Genomic DNA, 17,219 nt, shown 5'->3' with positions numbered 1-17,219 from the left:
TTTGTCAAATTTGATTACTATGTGTCTCGGCATGTTCTTCCTTGGGTTTATCCAGCCTGGTACTCTCTGCGCTTCCTGGATTTGGTCGTCTCTTTCCTTTCCCATGTTAGGGAAGTTTCCAATTATTATCTCCTCAGTTTTTTTCTCGGGTCCTTTCTCTCTCTCTCCTCCTTCTGGGACCCATATAATGCGAATGTTGGTGCGTTTAATGTTGTCCCAGAGGTCTCTTAGTCTGTCTTCATTTCTTTTCATTCTCTTTTCTTTATTCTGTTCTGCAGCAGTGAATTCCACCATTCTGTCTTCCAGGTCACTTATCCATTCTGCCTCAGTTATTCTGCTCTTGATTCCTTTTCATATATTTTTCATTTCAGTTATTGTATTGTTCATCTCTGTTTGTTTGGTCTTTAATTCTTCTAGGTCTTTGTTAAACATTTCTTGCATCTTCTGGTCTTTGCCTCCATTCTTTTTCCAAGGTCTTGGATCATCTTCACTCTCATTATTCTGAATTATTTTTCTGGAAGTTTGCCTATCTGCACTTCATTTAGTCATTTTTCTGGGTTTTTTTTCTTGTTCCTTCATCTGGTACATAGTCCTCTGCCTTTTCATTTTCTCTCTCTTTCTGTGAATGTGGTTTTCATTCCACAGGCTTCAGGATTGTGGTCCTTCTTGCTTCTGCTCTCTGCCCTTTGGTGGATGAGGCTATCTAAGGGGCTTGTCCAAGCTTCCTGATGGGAGGGACTGGTGCTGGGTAGAGCTGGGTGTTATTCTGGTTGGGAGAGCTCAGTAAAACTTTAATCTGCTTGTCTGCTAATGGGTGGGGCTGGGTTGGTTGTTTGGCCTGAGGCAACCCATCACTGGAGCCTTCCTGGCTCCTTGGTGGGGCCAATGGTGGACTCCAGGAGGGCTCACGCCAAGGAGCACTTCACAGAATTTCTTCTGTCAGTGTCCTTGTCCCAATGGTAATCCACAGCCACCCCCTGGCTCTGCAGGAGACCCTCCAACACTAGCAGGTAGGTTTGGTTCAGTCTCCTATGGGGTCACTGCTCCTTCCCCTGCATCCTGATGTGCACACTACTTTGTGTTTGCCCTCCAAGAGTGGAGTCTCTGCCTCCCCCACTCCTGTCGAAGTCCTACAATCAAATCTCTCTAGCCTTCAAAGTCTGTTTCTCTGGAAATTCCTCCTCCCGTTGCTGGACTCCCAGGGTGGGAAGCCTGATATGGGGCTCAGAACCTTCACTCCAGTGGGTGGACTTCTGTGGTATAAGTGTTCTCCAGTTTGTGAGTCACCCACCCAGTGGTTATGGGATTTGATTTAATTGTGATTGAACCCTTCCTATCGTCTCATTGCGGCTTCTCCTTTTCTTTGGGTGTGGGGTATCCTTTTTGGTGAATTCCAGTGTCTTCCTGTTGATATTTGTTCAGCAGTCAGTTGTGATTCCAATGCTCTTGCAAGAGAGAGTGAGCACACATCCTTCTACTCCACCATCTTGTACTAATCTCCTAGGTTTACTTTCATACATAGGTTAGGCTATGACTTCAAAATGAAACCTGTTGGAAGCTGAAAAGTTTAGACTACGTCTATGGAATGCCCATTTCTGGGAAAATGGTAGGTCATATCTTTCATTCACCTGGTGGTCTGGAGTATCTGGTAGTTGTTTCATTGATCCAGCAGCTGAATGTCTGTTTTATGTAGGCACTAGATATCCAAGAGCCCTTTTACTGAGGCTGGATGGCATCTATCTTTGCTTCCCATCTGAATTTCCTCTTTCATCTCCCACCTTCCTCTCCCCAACTGAAACACACATACATATCCTGGCAAACTTCAGTTAGTTTCAGGAGTAAGTAAAACTAACCTTGATTGATCTCATATTCACATAAATTTGTAACTGCCTTTGGAGTTTTAAAACTAAAAAATCTACAGTATGACTCTTGTTCTCTGCCTTCTGAAGTGCCCTGCTTTCCAAGGGGCAGTGCTCATTCATTAATTCAGCAAATATAAATAGGGCATCTAATGTGTGACAGCCACTGAGACTTGAGAGTTAGTCATGAATAAAACAGAAAACTGCTCTCATGGTACACTTTAGTATTTATAAAAAATATGCAACAGGGCCTCCCTGGTGGCGCAGTGGTTGAGAGTCCGCCTGCCGATGCAGGGGATACGGGTTCGTGCCCTGGTCTGGGAGGATCCCATATGCCGCGGAGCGGCTGGGCCCGTGAGCCATGGCCGCTGAGCCTGTGCGTCCGGAGCCTGTGCTCCGCAACGGGAGAGGCCACAACAGTGAGAGGCCCGCGTACAGCAAAAAAAAAAAAAAAAAAAAAATGCAACATATTAAGTGTCTGGTGCTGAGAAATGAGATGATGAAAAATAAAGCAGGGTAAATTAAGAAGCTAATACAGTCTGAATGAAGAAAAGAGTCAGGGGGCTATAGAAACTAAAACACATTAGTTGCTATATCAGAAGTGTATTGCTACAGTATCTTTTTGTAAGCTGGGTACGTAAAAGAGTAATGAGTTAATCTCATCCCCTTAAGGTTGAAACAATTTACAAGAATGTTTTCAAAGAACAATAATCTTTATAAATCAAAAGTATACTGGATTAAATTGATTATTGATTAATTGCAGTAATTCAATGCCTAGTTTTAATCATGTTAAAGTGTAATGCTACTAATTAATAATAAAATTAAAGTGATTTTCTGTAACCTTTGAATTACTATGAAAGTAAAGTAGAAAGCCAATTTTTATATATGAATATATGTTTTATGCCTACACATCTAACCTAAAGGAAACTTGCACATTTGACCAGGGGATATCTTTTATAATTTGCTACATATTACTCTGTCAGGTGACCTTTTCAAGATGACTTTCTCAATATTTTAGGGAACTCTCATTAAATAGTAATCACTTATCACACCAGTGTAAAAACCACTCTCTATATATCTGTATAGATATTGATATATGGATATAAAGAAACATACATATTATGTATTTTGCAAGGTAACATATTGAAGGAAAAGTAGGAGGAAGTTACATCTAAGTATATCAGAAATCATTACTTTAACATTTAGTTTTGAAGTGAGTAGCTTAGAAGAAAGAAAGGATGAAAAGTTGGAATGGAGAAGTGATAGAGAAAGAAGGAGAAAAAATATGTATATAGGAACTGCATGGGTTTGTCTACGATGGCCATGTCTTCTCCCAGTATGAGGTAAGACATTCCCTGCCCTCTCATTAATCTACAACATGATGACAATAACTTTCTTAATGATACTCCCAACTGAGATGATCTTTTCCATGATCAATTCCAAGCATTGTTCATCTCTCATTTCTTCATGAAATTCTTCCTAGTTTTCTACAAATGAGTTATTAATTTGTGCTCTGAATTGTCTTAAAGAAATAGTTCTTAACTAAAATATTTTATTGATCTTAAGTTTTTTCAATTGTGTTAGCCCTGAGATTCTGTCAAATTATAGGCACCCTGAGGGTAAGGGCAATATTAACACTATAGATACTATTAACATAGTAGATGTTAATAAATTTTATTAGGCTGAAATGAATTGAACTTTAGTACCATTCAATGTCCTGATAAAGAAATTAGTGCCTAAACATGGTAAATGCTTTGTTTATGGTGAGAGAGTTACTACATATATGTGTGTGCTTCATTCTTATTCTACGTTTAAGCCATCATATGCTTATTCACTTGTATGGTTAAATTAGCCTCATCTGATAATTGTATTTAGCTGTCATCTGCAAGTGAACTTGCTTTCAAGTCTCAAATGACTCTCTACCACTTTATACTTACTTGCTATAAGCTTTTATAGCTGGATTGCTTTAAAAATAGAGGAATACTCAACCCAGAACATCCTTTATAAACAAAAGTTATGTAGCTTTCTCTGATATTTGAAAACAACATTGCCATGATAGTTTTATGAGTTAATTTTGACTATTGCTAAAATTACTGATGCCATCATTGTTAATATACATTTTGAAACAGCAGCCTGTTGAGGATTTAAATGCTGGTACTTTTAAAATCCCACCCCATATGTCTCACTCAAATGAAAATTTTATTAAATTGGCTTTCTAAATCTTACATTTTCCTTTTACCTAGATACTCCGAGATGTCAGTGTTTGCTCAGAATAGATCTCACTCTAAATATTTGCAGTTTTCTCTATAAAATATTTGGGATATATTTCTATTTTTAGTAATAAATTAGAAAATGCTAATTTTCTTAAACATGCTTTTCTGATGAAAATTTATCAGCTCTAATCAGAGTTTTGCACACATTTTTCCCTAGTGAGTATTTAATTGGCATACCTGGATTCAGTGTTTGCCTACTTTATTAAACTCAGTTCTGAAAACAGAAGATATATTTAGGACTATGCAATAAGTTTAATTTTTAAAATATCTTAGGCTGTGTCAAACATTGGAGGAATGTGAAAAAGAATACATTCTAGTATTTCTTAAATTTGTTTTTATTTTTTAATATAATCCTTTAAAGACAGCAATCATAAAATTCTAAGCAAATTATACAAGTTACTTTATCTCTTTGCCTCCTAAACCATGATAAATGAAAAACTGACTCCAGAGAGGAAAGGCTGCCATCACTTTTGTTAACATTTTTAAGAATCTGAAAACTTTTCCAGAAAACCTTCTAAATGTTTTCATCTTAAATTATGTGTCAGCAAATGGTGGCTCTCAGGAATGTCATACTTTGAAATTTCTTGGCTGTTATTTTGGTTTCCTATTTGTCCAGAGTGACTCAGAGCTGATCCTGCCTGATATTGAATATATCATATGTATGGTTAGGTGTTCCCTTCACGTAACAGAGTCCAGTGCTGTAAACCAATTACTAGTGACTAGAGAGGCCAATGTTCAACTTGGGTTGGGATGGAATGCTGAGAATGGCACATGAAAAATGAACGTTTGGATGAGATATAGGAGTCCAGATTAAGTTCCTGAGCTCTAATTTTGCTGGTCTGTGTGGCATCAGGTAAGCTCTTTTGGGTCTGTTGCTCTTGCTACTGCAGGGTCTATTAGCATTCTGACTGGTGGTTAGACCTTCAGATATCTATATAGATGGAGGCCTGTTCAGTTTTAGACACGTATAAGGAAAAAAGAACACCAAAGTTATTCCAAATTACTTTCTGGATTTTTTTTTCTTGAGTGTGAGTAATTGAAAAAGAAAAATAAGAGTTTATTCTCTAGAGTTTGACTTATTTGTGTTTGAATTTCAGTGTTCTCACTTTTTCTTGTGTCATCATTGGCAAGTTGCGTAACCTCTCTGTGCCTCAGAGTAATCACCTATAAAATGAGGGTAATACCATGTAATGCTGAGACTAAAACCAACACATGTGCCTGGCATGTAGAAGACAGCTAAAAACAAGTGTATATTATCATCATAATCATCATTTCCATAATTTTACTCAAAACAGGCTCTCGTTGGCCTTTTTGGTATTAAGGGTATTGTTGAGGATGGATGGGTGAGCAGGGAATCATGACATAATCTCAGGCGTGTTTAGTAATACTGACTCTGTTCAAAGATGACCAAAGGGCATCTTGGAGAAGTTAGTCAAGTAATTCAGATGGGGTCACATTGTTAGTCAGAGGAAGGGCTGAATTAAACCTCCAAGTCCCTCATATTCTGGCCAATGATTTTGTTTTTTCTTTTTTTTTTATTATGTCACCCTATTATAAGTTTCATCAAAAGTTTATAAAACACCATGTTGGCTCTTCTGGAAATTCTTCTGCCTTTTATACATATGTGGAAGCAACTATAAACATCCCGGCAGGGAGAACATTAGCAAAATTCATAGAACCTACTACTCCTGAGACAAATAACAGTGAAGATGGAGTATGAGTTGCACTGAAATTGGAGCTCAGTTATAGAATGCCTGGGGGTATGTGCTGTGGGTTTACCTAGTCTTTGTGAAAGTAATACCATCCTACTTTTAATTTATTGGTGTGTGTGTGTGTGTGTGTGGTCCTAAATTATCAAATGCTTATTTAAATTAAGAATCTTAAAGCCAATTCACATAGCATTTTTTAATTTTTAATTTTTTTTTTTTTACATTTCTTTAAATGCCAGGTCAAAATTCAGTGAAGTAGGACAATTGATGTACATACATGTGATTACATAATTTAGTCTCCCCTGTATAACCACTCTGTATTACCAATTAAATACTCTCCAGGTTACTCATTATTCTTACTGAGTATCTTCAGCTCCTGTTTAAGTAGTATATTTTGGTTTGGTTTTCTTCTCTTTAAATAAATTTCACACTTCACTAACTATTACAATGTGAATAGCCCAGTTGCAAATATGAGTTAATAGATAAATGGTCTTGGCAATTACTTTTCAATAGAAAGAAATATTTGGGAAAGAAGTTAAATGCAGCTAGAGATTTTAAAAACATCTGGCTCCCCATGAATATTCATAAACCTGTATATATACCCATACATGTACATATCTGTATGTGGTCTATTAAGATACTGTAAAAAATATTAAAGGAAGAAGTATCTCCTTGTATTTCTGGTTACTTAAAAAGAAAAGAGAAAGAGAGAAAGAGAAAAAGAGACAGTGCAATAATGATCTGCCTTGAAAATTACTCCATTTCTGTTGCAGAAAATAGCCATTCACTTATTCTCCAGTTACTGTCTGCTTAATTACCATGTGAATACTCTGTAATTATATATCCATCGTTGTCCTTTAGATTACATGATTGTGTTTGGTGCTGCTATGCAGTTCTTAGTGTAATTACCCTACACAGGTTATAACAATTTTTATATTGTGAATATAAAGTGTTATTATATAATTTCATGGTAATCTCTACTTTCTTAGCACAAATTAATTGCATTTCATTATTGCTCATTCTTATCATATACAGAAATCTCAATTATTATGCCATTCAGGTCAGTAAAATGCTCAAAACTTATGAGCTGGAATGTTCCAAAGGAAGGAAGGTTTTGTTGGTAGTAATACATGTAAGCTCTTGCCACAGTGGACATTATTCAGATCAGTTTTACCCTTTTAATTGGCTTGTCAGCTCTCTAGAGCTGGTGTCCTGTCTTGTATTTCTGAACTCTTCTCACAGCTCCCAGTATACAATTAGACACATGCATGTCCTCAGCAAATAATTACACATCCACCACTTCCAACTTATCATCATGGTGTTTAAAATTAGATCAACTATATTGTTCCACCTGCTTTTCTTTCCATAAATTCCAGACTGTTGCTGTTGAACACTTACTGGCCAATCTGACAGGCCTGTTTTATCTTCAGCCTTCAATCTTCAATTCCTTCCCTATTTCATCCTCTCTACCAAAATGTCTCCTGTCACCTGCATTTTCTTCTAACCTTTCTTCTTTTAGTCTACCGCATTTTTTTTAACTTTCTCTCAGTTCCAATAATTATTAAGCTAAATTTAAAATTTGGGGGGGAAAAGATGATTGTGTTGGGGAAAGTGTGTGTATGTGTGTGTGTCTGTGTGTCAGAAAATAGAAGATGATCCCTTTGTGGTACACCTTGGTGTTAACCAACCACCAACATTCCTAACTCTTTTATTCTTTAGGAGGAATTAAGTTTTTTATTTAGATTTGTCTACTGCTTCATAATCAGTAACATTTCACTTAGTCAAAACTGAAATATGAAAAAAAGCAGAAGGTTATGAAACTTCTGCAAAGGTAATTTCACATAAATAATTGATAGAGTGATAAATGAGTCATTATTAAAAATACCAATATATTTTAGTTAAGAACATGCATATCTATCTTATAGAAAGATTACTTTCAAATGGTTTTAAAGCATTTTTTATGCTTAAAGTGGTAAGCTGTGTAGGATAACTATTTTCAGTGCTCTAGGATAAAAAAATTGTTCTTCCAGTAGGGTTAGACTTCTCTCTGTTTCTGAGCTTATCAAGGAAAACTCCTTAGAAACAAAGTGAATAATTGCATACCATAGGAGCCTTCTCATATAATATTCTTCTTCATACTTTGCTAAATTTCTGCTGAATTGGGAAGTGCTAATGAAGTATTCCTTTTATTAAATAAATAACTGAAGAGATAGTTAGAATTTAAATATGAGTATATAGTAATTATTTGAGAGTGTATAGAGAGGGGACACTGATAAAAATACAGCATATATTTATACAAGTTTTACATAGATGCTTGTAATTCAAAGTGGATTATAGCTGAAAAGAGAATGAGAGAGAAATTAGGTAGCATTCCTTTGACTTACTATACATCCCTGTCATGATATTGAGACAATTGCAGAGAACATGAACTCTGGTTGAGTAAATCAATTTGTAAATAGTACCATCAGGTGTTTCAAACTTTTTTCTGGACTTGCATATAGTATGTGACATGATTAAACTTGAAATATCAGAGAGCTTTTGAAGGAGTTATTTCGATTTACAAATATCCAGTGCTTATGTGATAGATTAAATACGAGATGCTGAAGTCCCCTATCAAGTAAGATCTACTTTCTCCTGTGTTCAGAAATCTTGGAGTTGGAATTGAATAAATAGGGAAGGCTTTAAGAGGAGAAAGAAAGAAGGAAAGAAAGAGATAGGGAGGGAGGGAGGGAGGGAATATATATTAAAAGTGTTGGGCCCAAGGATCCTAACAGTGATGCAGAAAACAATCCAGCCAGACATATAATTCAGCATCCTCTACATGTTCCACATCTTAAGCCTAACAGTGGGAGATAGTCAGAAAATTTTCATAGGTAGACATTGGGAAGCCACTCTGGTAGGGCTGGAGTATAGTGAGCAGCTCTCTGTCCCTAAGCTTCAATTTAGCATAGAGTGCTAAACCTGTAAACTGGGAAAAATGAAATGTCTTCCACTTGAATATCTGTAGAGAAAGGGTTCTGAGCCTAAAATTATTTCAGCCTTTTTTACAGGGAAAACATGGCATGGCTTAACAGCATGCAATTTAGAATTATTTATTAAACTGTATATTCTAACATCTGTTTACTTCACAATTTTATATTAGCAAACATTTCTTTACATTCTTTAGGTTCCATTTTTAGGCCATGAGACCAGTCAACTGCAATTGAATAATGTGCATCTGACATGATTCAAAAAATATTAAAAACATTAAAGGGTGGAGGATTTCCTTTTTTTTAAACATCTTTATTGGAGCATAATTGCTTTACAATGGTGTGTTAGTTTCTGCTTTATAACAAAGTGAAGCAGCTATACATATACATATATCCCCATATCTCCTCCCTCTTGTGTCTCCCTCCAAGCCTCCCTATCCCACCCCTTTAGGTGGTCACAAAGCACCGAGCTGATCTCCCTGTGCTATGTGGCTGCTTCCCACTAGCTATCTATTTTACATTTGGTTGTGTATATATGTCCATGCCATTCTCTCACTTTGTCCCAGCTTACTCTTCCCCCTTCTTGTGTCAAGTCCAATCTCTACGTCTGCATCTTTATTCCTGTCCTGCCCCTAGGTTCTTCAGAACCTTTTTTTTTTTTTTAGATTCCATATATATGTTTTAGCATACAGTATTTGTTTTTCTCCTTCTGACTTCACTCTGTATGACAGACTCTAGGTTCACTACAAATAACTCAATTCCGTTTCTTTTTATGGCTGAGTAATATTCCATTGTATGTATGTGCTGCATCTTCTTTATCCATTCATCTGTCAATGGACACTTAGTTGCTTCCATGTCCTGGCTATTGTAAATAGAGCTGCAATGAACATTATGGTATATGACTCTTTTTGAATTATGGTTTTCTCAGGATATATGCCCAATAGTGGGATTGATGGGTTGTATGGTAGTTCTATTTTCAGTTTTTTAAGGAACTTCCATACTGTTCTCCATAGTGGCTGTATCAATTTACATTCCCACCAACAATGCAAGAGGGTTCTCTTTTCTTCACACCCTCTCCAGCATTTATTGTTTGTAGATTTTTTTGATGATGGCCATTCTGACTGGTGTGAGGTGATACCTCATTGTAGTTTTGATTTGCATTTCTCTAATGATAGTGATGTTGAGCATCCTTTCATATGTTTGTTGGCAATCTGTATTTGCAGATGACATGATACTATACATAGAGAATCCTAAAGATGCTACCAGAAAACTACTACAGCTAATCAATGAATTTGGTAAAGTAGCAGGATACAAAATCAATGCACAGAAATCTCTTGCATTCCTATACACTAATGATGAAAAATCTGAAAGAGAAATTAAGGAAACACTCCCATTTATCATTGCAACAAAAAGAATAAAATACCTAGGCATAAACCTACCTAAGGAGACAAAAGACCTATATGCAGAAAACTGTAAGACAACTGATGAAAGAAATTAAAGATGATACAAACAGATGGAGAGATATACCATGTTCCTGGATTGGAAGAATCAACATGGTGAAAATGACTATACTACCCAAAGCAATCTACAGATTCAATGCAATCCCATCAAACTACCAATGGCATTTTTCACAGAACTAGAATAAAAAATTTCACAATTTTTTTGTTTGTTTTTTAAAAATTTGTTTATTTTATTTATATTTATTTTTGGCTGCATTGGGTCTTCACTGCTTCATGCGGGCTTTCTCTAGCTGCGGTGAGCGGGGACTACTCATCATTGCGGCACACAGGCTTATTGCAGTAGCTTCTCTTGGTGCAGAGCACGGGTTCTAGGCACACAGGCTTCAGTAGTTGTGGCTCGTGGGCTCTAGAGCACAAGCTCAGTAGTTGTGGTGCATGGGCTTCACAATTTTTATGGAAACACGAAGACCCTGGATAGCCAAAACAATCTTTAGAAAGAAAAATGGAGCTGGAGGAATCAGGCTCCCAGACTTCAGACTATACTACAAAACTACAGTAATCAAGACAGTATGGTACTGGTACAAAAACAGAAATATAGATCAATGGAACAGAATAGAAAGCCCAGAGATAAACCCATGCACATATGCTCACCTTATTTTTGATAAAGGAAGCAAGAATATACAATGGAGAAAAGACACCCTCTTCAATAAGTGTTGCTGGGAAAACTGGACAGCTACATGTAAAAGAATGAAATTAGAACACTCCCTAGCCCCATACACAAAAATAAACTCAAAATGGATTAAAGACCTAAATTTAAGGCCAGACACTATAAAACTTTAGAGGAAAACATAGGAAGAACACTCTTTGACGTACATCACATCAAGATGCTTTTTGACCCACCTCCTAGAGAAATGGAAATAAAAACAAAAATAAACAAATGGGACCTAATGACACTTAAAAGCTTTTGCACAGCAAAGGAAACCATAAACAAGATGAAAAGACAACCCTCAGAATGGGAGAAAATATTTGCCAATGAAGCAACTGACAAAGGATTGATCTCCAAAATTTACAAGCAGCTCATGCAGCTCAGTATCAAAACAAACAACCCAATCCATAAATGGACAGAAGACCTAAATAGACATTTCTCCAGAGAATTTCCTTTAAAGCATAAAAAGTGGACCATGAATTCCTTTAAAAAATATCATCTGTAAAGAGAAAAGCTATTAGCCTGTTTAGCAAATTAAGCAGAATTTATAAAATATTCTCATTGTAGTTTATATGCCATTAGATTAAAAAAATCTTTCTATGGAAAAATAATATACATAGAAATATTTAAAATCACAGGTATACAGTTCAATAATTTATCCCCAGGTGTACATACTAGTGTAAACCAACATTCAGGTCAAGAATAAACATTATCATTACCTCAGATGCCCCCTGGTGTTCTTCATCACTATCCCTTTCCTTCTCCTCAAAAATAACTCATTTTTTGATCTTAAAACCCTAGATTAGTTTTGCCTTTTGAAGTTATATAAATTAAAAAGTAGTATATATATTTTTCTGTCCAGCATTTTTCTCTCAATATTATTTTTGTGAGATTCATCCATGTCATGTATAACTGTAATGTCTTCATTTTTCATTTATCTCTTTACATATAAATATACATATAAATTTACATATAAATATATATATATGAACTACAGTTTATCCATTCTCCTTACAATGGGCATTTAGATTATTTTCTATTTTCGGCTATTTCTAAAAATATTGCTGTGCATATTAGGTACATGTTTGTGTGCACATGTACATGCTTTTCTCTGGGATATACAGTATATTAAGAGTAAAAATGCTAGGTCATAAAGTGTGGGTATGTTCAAATTCAGTATATACTGTCAATTGTTTCCCAAATTGGTTGAACCAGTTTATATTCCCACTACTAGTGTATGAGAGTTTCTGCTATTTGTTGTCAATTTGGTATGTGTGCAATGGTATTTCTTTGAGCTATTAATTTGTATTTCCTTGATTACTAATGAGTTGTATATATTCTCACATCTTTATAATCTTAGTCTAAAACAGATTTAATTTATGCACCAAAACTAGTTATAATTAGTAAATTGTAGGTAAGTTTTTAACTTTGACCTTTAGCACCCTAGATAAGTGCAAACTTCCTTGCTACAGTATGGTGTAGGGCAATCATCAACCCTCGAACGTTAACCCAGTTTTTTCGAGTTTCTTAGGTCTTCTCAGTGATGTGATTATTTTTAAAAAGTGGTTCAAAATTTTAGGTTAAAAATTAAATTTTAATTAGGGTTCACAAATTAGTCAAGAAATAAGCTATTTTAGTCAAATCAAATCTATTTACGATTATGAGACAATGTAGTCCCTTTGCTAATCAGTAAATTGTTTTCCGATATCTTACATTCCCTCGTTCCCAAATTCTATTTACTCAACCGGTCCCACGGGGATCACCTGGGCGTCGTTTATGATCTATAAATTGGAATCCAGGGGTGGTGGTGGATGAAAGGGAAAGACACTGGAATTTTTATTTGCAAATAAGTTACCTACATGATTCTGATTAATTATCCACTGTGGAAGAAACCTCATAATATGAAGATCTTGGACAGATACATCAGCTGACTTCTATGTCCCATCAGAAAAATGAACCAGGACCAAAGAATGAAATTTAAAGCAATTAGAGACAATCTTAAAAGAGCTCTCTGTCAATAAGTGGTATGTAGCAACCTGACGAAGGAAAATTTGTCTTTAGAGATTTCTGCATAGGAGATGGTACTAGATGATTATGTAGGCTGCTGCTAATACATTCTTCATAAATAAAAACAGAAGCTGTGATGTGTAAACTCTACCTGCCAAGCCTGGAACAACTACAGATAGACATCATAATGGACAGATACTAACACTGACTTAATTTTTAGATCTCCACGTCTCTCACCTTTCGAAAGTGCTGCTTTCCTTACATACAGCCAAGACCCTTAGTAATAAGCTTCAGCATGGAATTGCAACGAGGGCACTTGGCATAAAGCAACAGCAAGCAGAAGAATGCTTGAAATAAATTTCCATAAATATGAAGCAAGCCTGTCAGTAAATTTAATTTCTGTCTGATTTAATAAACAGCTAGATAGATACACAAACATGAAAATTATAAATTACGTTTTAATTTTTCTCACCTACCATAACCTTCTTATCGCAGGTTAAAGTTTATAAATTGTGATTTTTATCTCAGCTAATCTCATTTAACATTGCTTCATGGTTAGATAGCTAAAATGAAATTGCAGCTCCAAACACAAAGTCTGGGATCAATTTGACCAGTTCTTCTGCTTACGATTATTTGTACTATAAATTTCAATATTTTGAATATGGTAAATTCGAATACATTGATATGTCAACAGACATATAAACTTGTTTTTCAAAAGACAGGCAGAATATCTAATTGCAAAGTCAATGTGGTTCTTATATTATTAAATGGTCTTTGTTTTATTTCTGACGTTCAAGAGGTATAGAAATATTTGAGGAAGACTTCCTTGGTGGTTGAGAAAATTGTCTGTAGTGCTCAGTAGGAAACATCTTCCAAAGTAAAGGGCTCAGCTACAGGGAGGTTTTCCCTCTGACTGATGGGGAGGTTAGGTTCTCACCTAGGAGGGGGCAATAGTCTAGACTTCTGTTATCACTTTCTACCATGATGGATCAGTTAGTCTTCCAGTCTTCCTTTCTGTTAGGGTTCCATGAGAGGCACACCTCCTGTCTGCTTACCTGCCCAGGCATTTGGAAATACTGGGCCTGTTCTGGCTCATAGAGGGAGGCTTCTTTCCACCACACCAAAAGCTAGTGAAGAGGTAGGATTCCCCTACTCACCACTCACTACACTGTTCTCTGGATGAAAAGAGATGTGAAGAGGGACAAAGATAAATGACATCTAAAGAAATCTTGAGCATTTCTGTTCACTTCAGAATAACAGTAATATTACTCATTAGAAGGAAAGCTGAGGAAACTTGTGAATTTAAACTTTAAAACTCAGAACCAAAAGAGTCTGTCACTTAGTATTATATCAATATAACCCATCTCCTCTTAGAAAGATGAAATGATGCCTAACTCAGGCAAAAAGAGGAACCAATGACATTATTAAAGAATTCTGGTTACATCCAGTTACATGCTGCTTTTGTAAATTAATCTACCTATTCTCTGACCATTTTAAAATATTAAGTGAAAGGTAACATTTATTGTGACTCAAGAAAAATATCTTGAAATATTTCAAGAAATTTCATTTCTATGTTGTGCACTCTTTCTAGATGTGTGTCATCACTACTGTGTGAATTCTGAATCCTGTACCATTGGGGATGATGGAAGTGTGGAATGTGTCTGTCCAACACGCTACGAAGGACCAAAATGCGAGGTTGACAAATGTATAAGGTGCCATGGGGGACATTGCATTATAAATAAAGACAGTGAAGATATATCTTGCAAGTAAGTAGACAGCTAGCTTACTTTATAAAAACATTTGAACCCAAAAGGACATAGCAATCCAGAAATAAACAGTGAGAACAATGTAAATTATTTTTATTCTAAAATTTAATATGGCAACCATTCCATTCTCTCTCTCTCTCTCTCTTTTTTCTTTTTTGGCTAGAGATAGAGTTCAATTCATTTTAATTAAACCTAAACTTATTAAAAACCTATTATGTACATCTGGGTAATATGAACATTTATCATGTAATATCATGGTCAGGTCATTGCCTATATAGAATATTCCTAATAGTAAGCAAGTAAAAGTGAAATGCAACATACCTTCAAAAAGCTATATGTAATACTTCTAAATTAGAATAGCTCAGGCTTTTAATTGTTTCATCATTATTATCAACAATGAGTGTTTGCCTTTCTGATTTTACAAAATGATCCTTTGGGGAAGAAGCAAAAGACCTATCTAATGGAAATAAAATTTAATCTTTTTATCTGACTTTGAAAATTATTGTACAAAATAAGTAGAAGGAATAATGTTTCCTAGGAAGCAACTACAACAAAAATGTCCAAGTTAGATTTTGATTACATTGCCTTTTGCTCTTTGGCTTTGAGATCAAGTGAATGGAAAACAGAACTTTGCAGCTAAAAAGTAATGCCATTCAGTTTCTAGCATGAAACAAATTTATGCCACTGGGGTTAGAGACCAATTCTCACTCTGAACTTCTTTTAACAGGTTTTTCAAAAAAGGGCTTATAAAGGACTGGACTCTATCACTTGCCCTAGGAGTATAATAAACGAGCATATGCGATAGGAAAGCACGCCTTAAAGGGTTCACATCACAGCTCCACCAAGACAGCTCTGCAAGGGTGCCAGCCCTGAGTTATGTTGCTCTGCCAAACAAGGCTCCATAAAATTTTATTACAGACAGCATCAACATTTTTTTCTTTTTTATTTACTCTCATTTTAGAATTACTCCATGTATGATTTGTGTTATCACTATAAATGACATTTACTCAAACCCTCAAATTGTGTCCTTTGAAAGTACATTATTTTTTAACTAAAGTAATTTAAAATATGACTAATTATAATATATGCCTTTGATAAGTACATAAAAGCAAAATGCATTTTCATATAAACTACCAAAATCATGTTTTCTCATTAAGCTCATCAGTTCTTTGTGATGAAACTTTAGCATGACAGAACTTGATTTTAATTACTGAGCATACATCTTTCTTTATGTCCAGTGTACCATGTCAGGAATGCACTATAGAATCTTCTTCACAGCCCCATCCCAGTCACACAGGGAATCTTGGACCATCGTATAAGAAAGGCTATGAGCCATAGTTTGCAACCCAGTTTATTTTGGAGAAGCTCATGCAGAGACACACACCCTGTTTCCATCACACAGGGCAGTTCCGTGTGAGGAATGAAGGGCTGAACTCTTAGGACCCTCGGTACTGCCTCCTTTACAGAGAATACTGGCTTCACCAACCTAGAAACACTAGAACCTCATAGCCTGAGTAGGCTTTTGAAGGTCCAACATTATAGTTCTTGACTCTTAAAAGATCTTTCTGGAAAACTATATGTAAGAATGGATAAATAATAGTTGCTAGCAGTGAGTTGATAGTGGAAGTTTAAAGATAAGAGTATAATATTTGATTTATCAGATAGGCTATAATAACATATGAACATGATAGTACAAACAGGACTCTTTGGGTATTTTGAAACTTCTAGATAAGTTTGTTTTCATTTCTGTGATACTTTTCATCTTAGCATTAACTAAAGCTTGCAGCGATGTTGGGATTTCTATTTCATGGGTAAAGAACTGATACTAAAGCAAAATCACAACTGAGTTAAGTATTTTTTTACTGAAATGAGAAAATTCAAGCTGCCTGTATACTTGCAATTCCAAAGAGTCATGTATTTCTAATGCACAGCCTATGAGCTGTCAACTACAGTAAAGAATAGATGCTCTGTCAATTATAATGAGTATAATCTTTGAAACAGATCTAATTGTGTATTTTTCTCTCTTCCTCAGTAAATACTGTTGAAGAAAGTCTTTCTCATAATTTTGAATAGCCTAAATAATACCATTGTTATGTCAAATTGTTATGAGAATTCTTTCTCTTTACTGGACAATTGCTAATTGTGCATGCACGCACATGTAACATGCACGCACATGTAACATGCACGCACATGTAACATTTCTAAGAAATGAAATTATGATGAAAACCTACATTAAAATATAAGTTGTGCTCTTTGATGTATTACAATGATTTGGATAACTTGTATTTCACATTTGAAATATCTACAAAGTTCTGTCTAAAGTTTAGGATTCAAACAAAAGCTTTAGAAGGAGAACAGGGCAACATCTCTTATAACTCTTGGAAGCAGAAGTTTAAAAGCAATCAATAATTATAATATTTTTCTCTTTTAAAAGATGATATTTGGTGTATAGTTATCTTTTTGTGGAAAA

At 35.4% G+C, this 17,219-nt stretch overlaps 1 protein-coding gene across 1 annotated transcript in view; it reads left to right on the top strand.

Moving 5' to 3' along the window:
- LRP1B (LDL receptor related protein 1B) overlaps nt 1-17,219 on the top strand; it is a gene marked incomplete at its 3' end in the record, with an annotated part of 2,351,282 nt that overhangs the window by 2,296,911 nt on the left and 37,152 nt on the right. The window contains exon 108 of the mRNA XM_082630936.1: nt 14,575-14,749. Within this exon, the coding sequence (XP_082487062.1) occupies nt 14,575-14,749 (175 nt within the window). The remainder of the gene's footprint in view (nt 1-14,574; nt 14,750-17,219) is intronic.

The sequence above is a fragment of the Mesoplodon mirus genome (genome assembly GCF_964341445.2).
Source record: "Mesoplodon mirus genome assembly, chromosome: 8".
Taxonomy (NCBI): domain Eukaryota; kingdom Metazoa; phylum Chordata; class Mammalia; order Artiodactyla; family Ziphiidae; genus Mesoplodon; species Mesoplodon mirus.
This window is presented reverse-complemented; position numbering and strand designations above follow the sequence as displayed.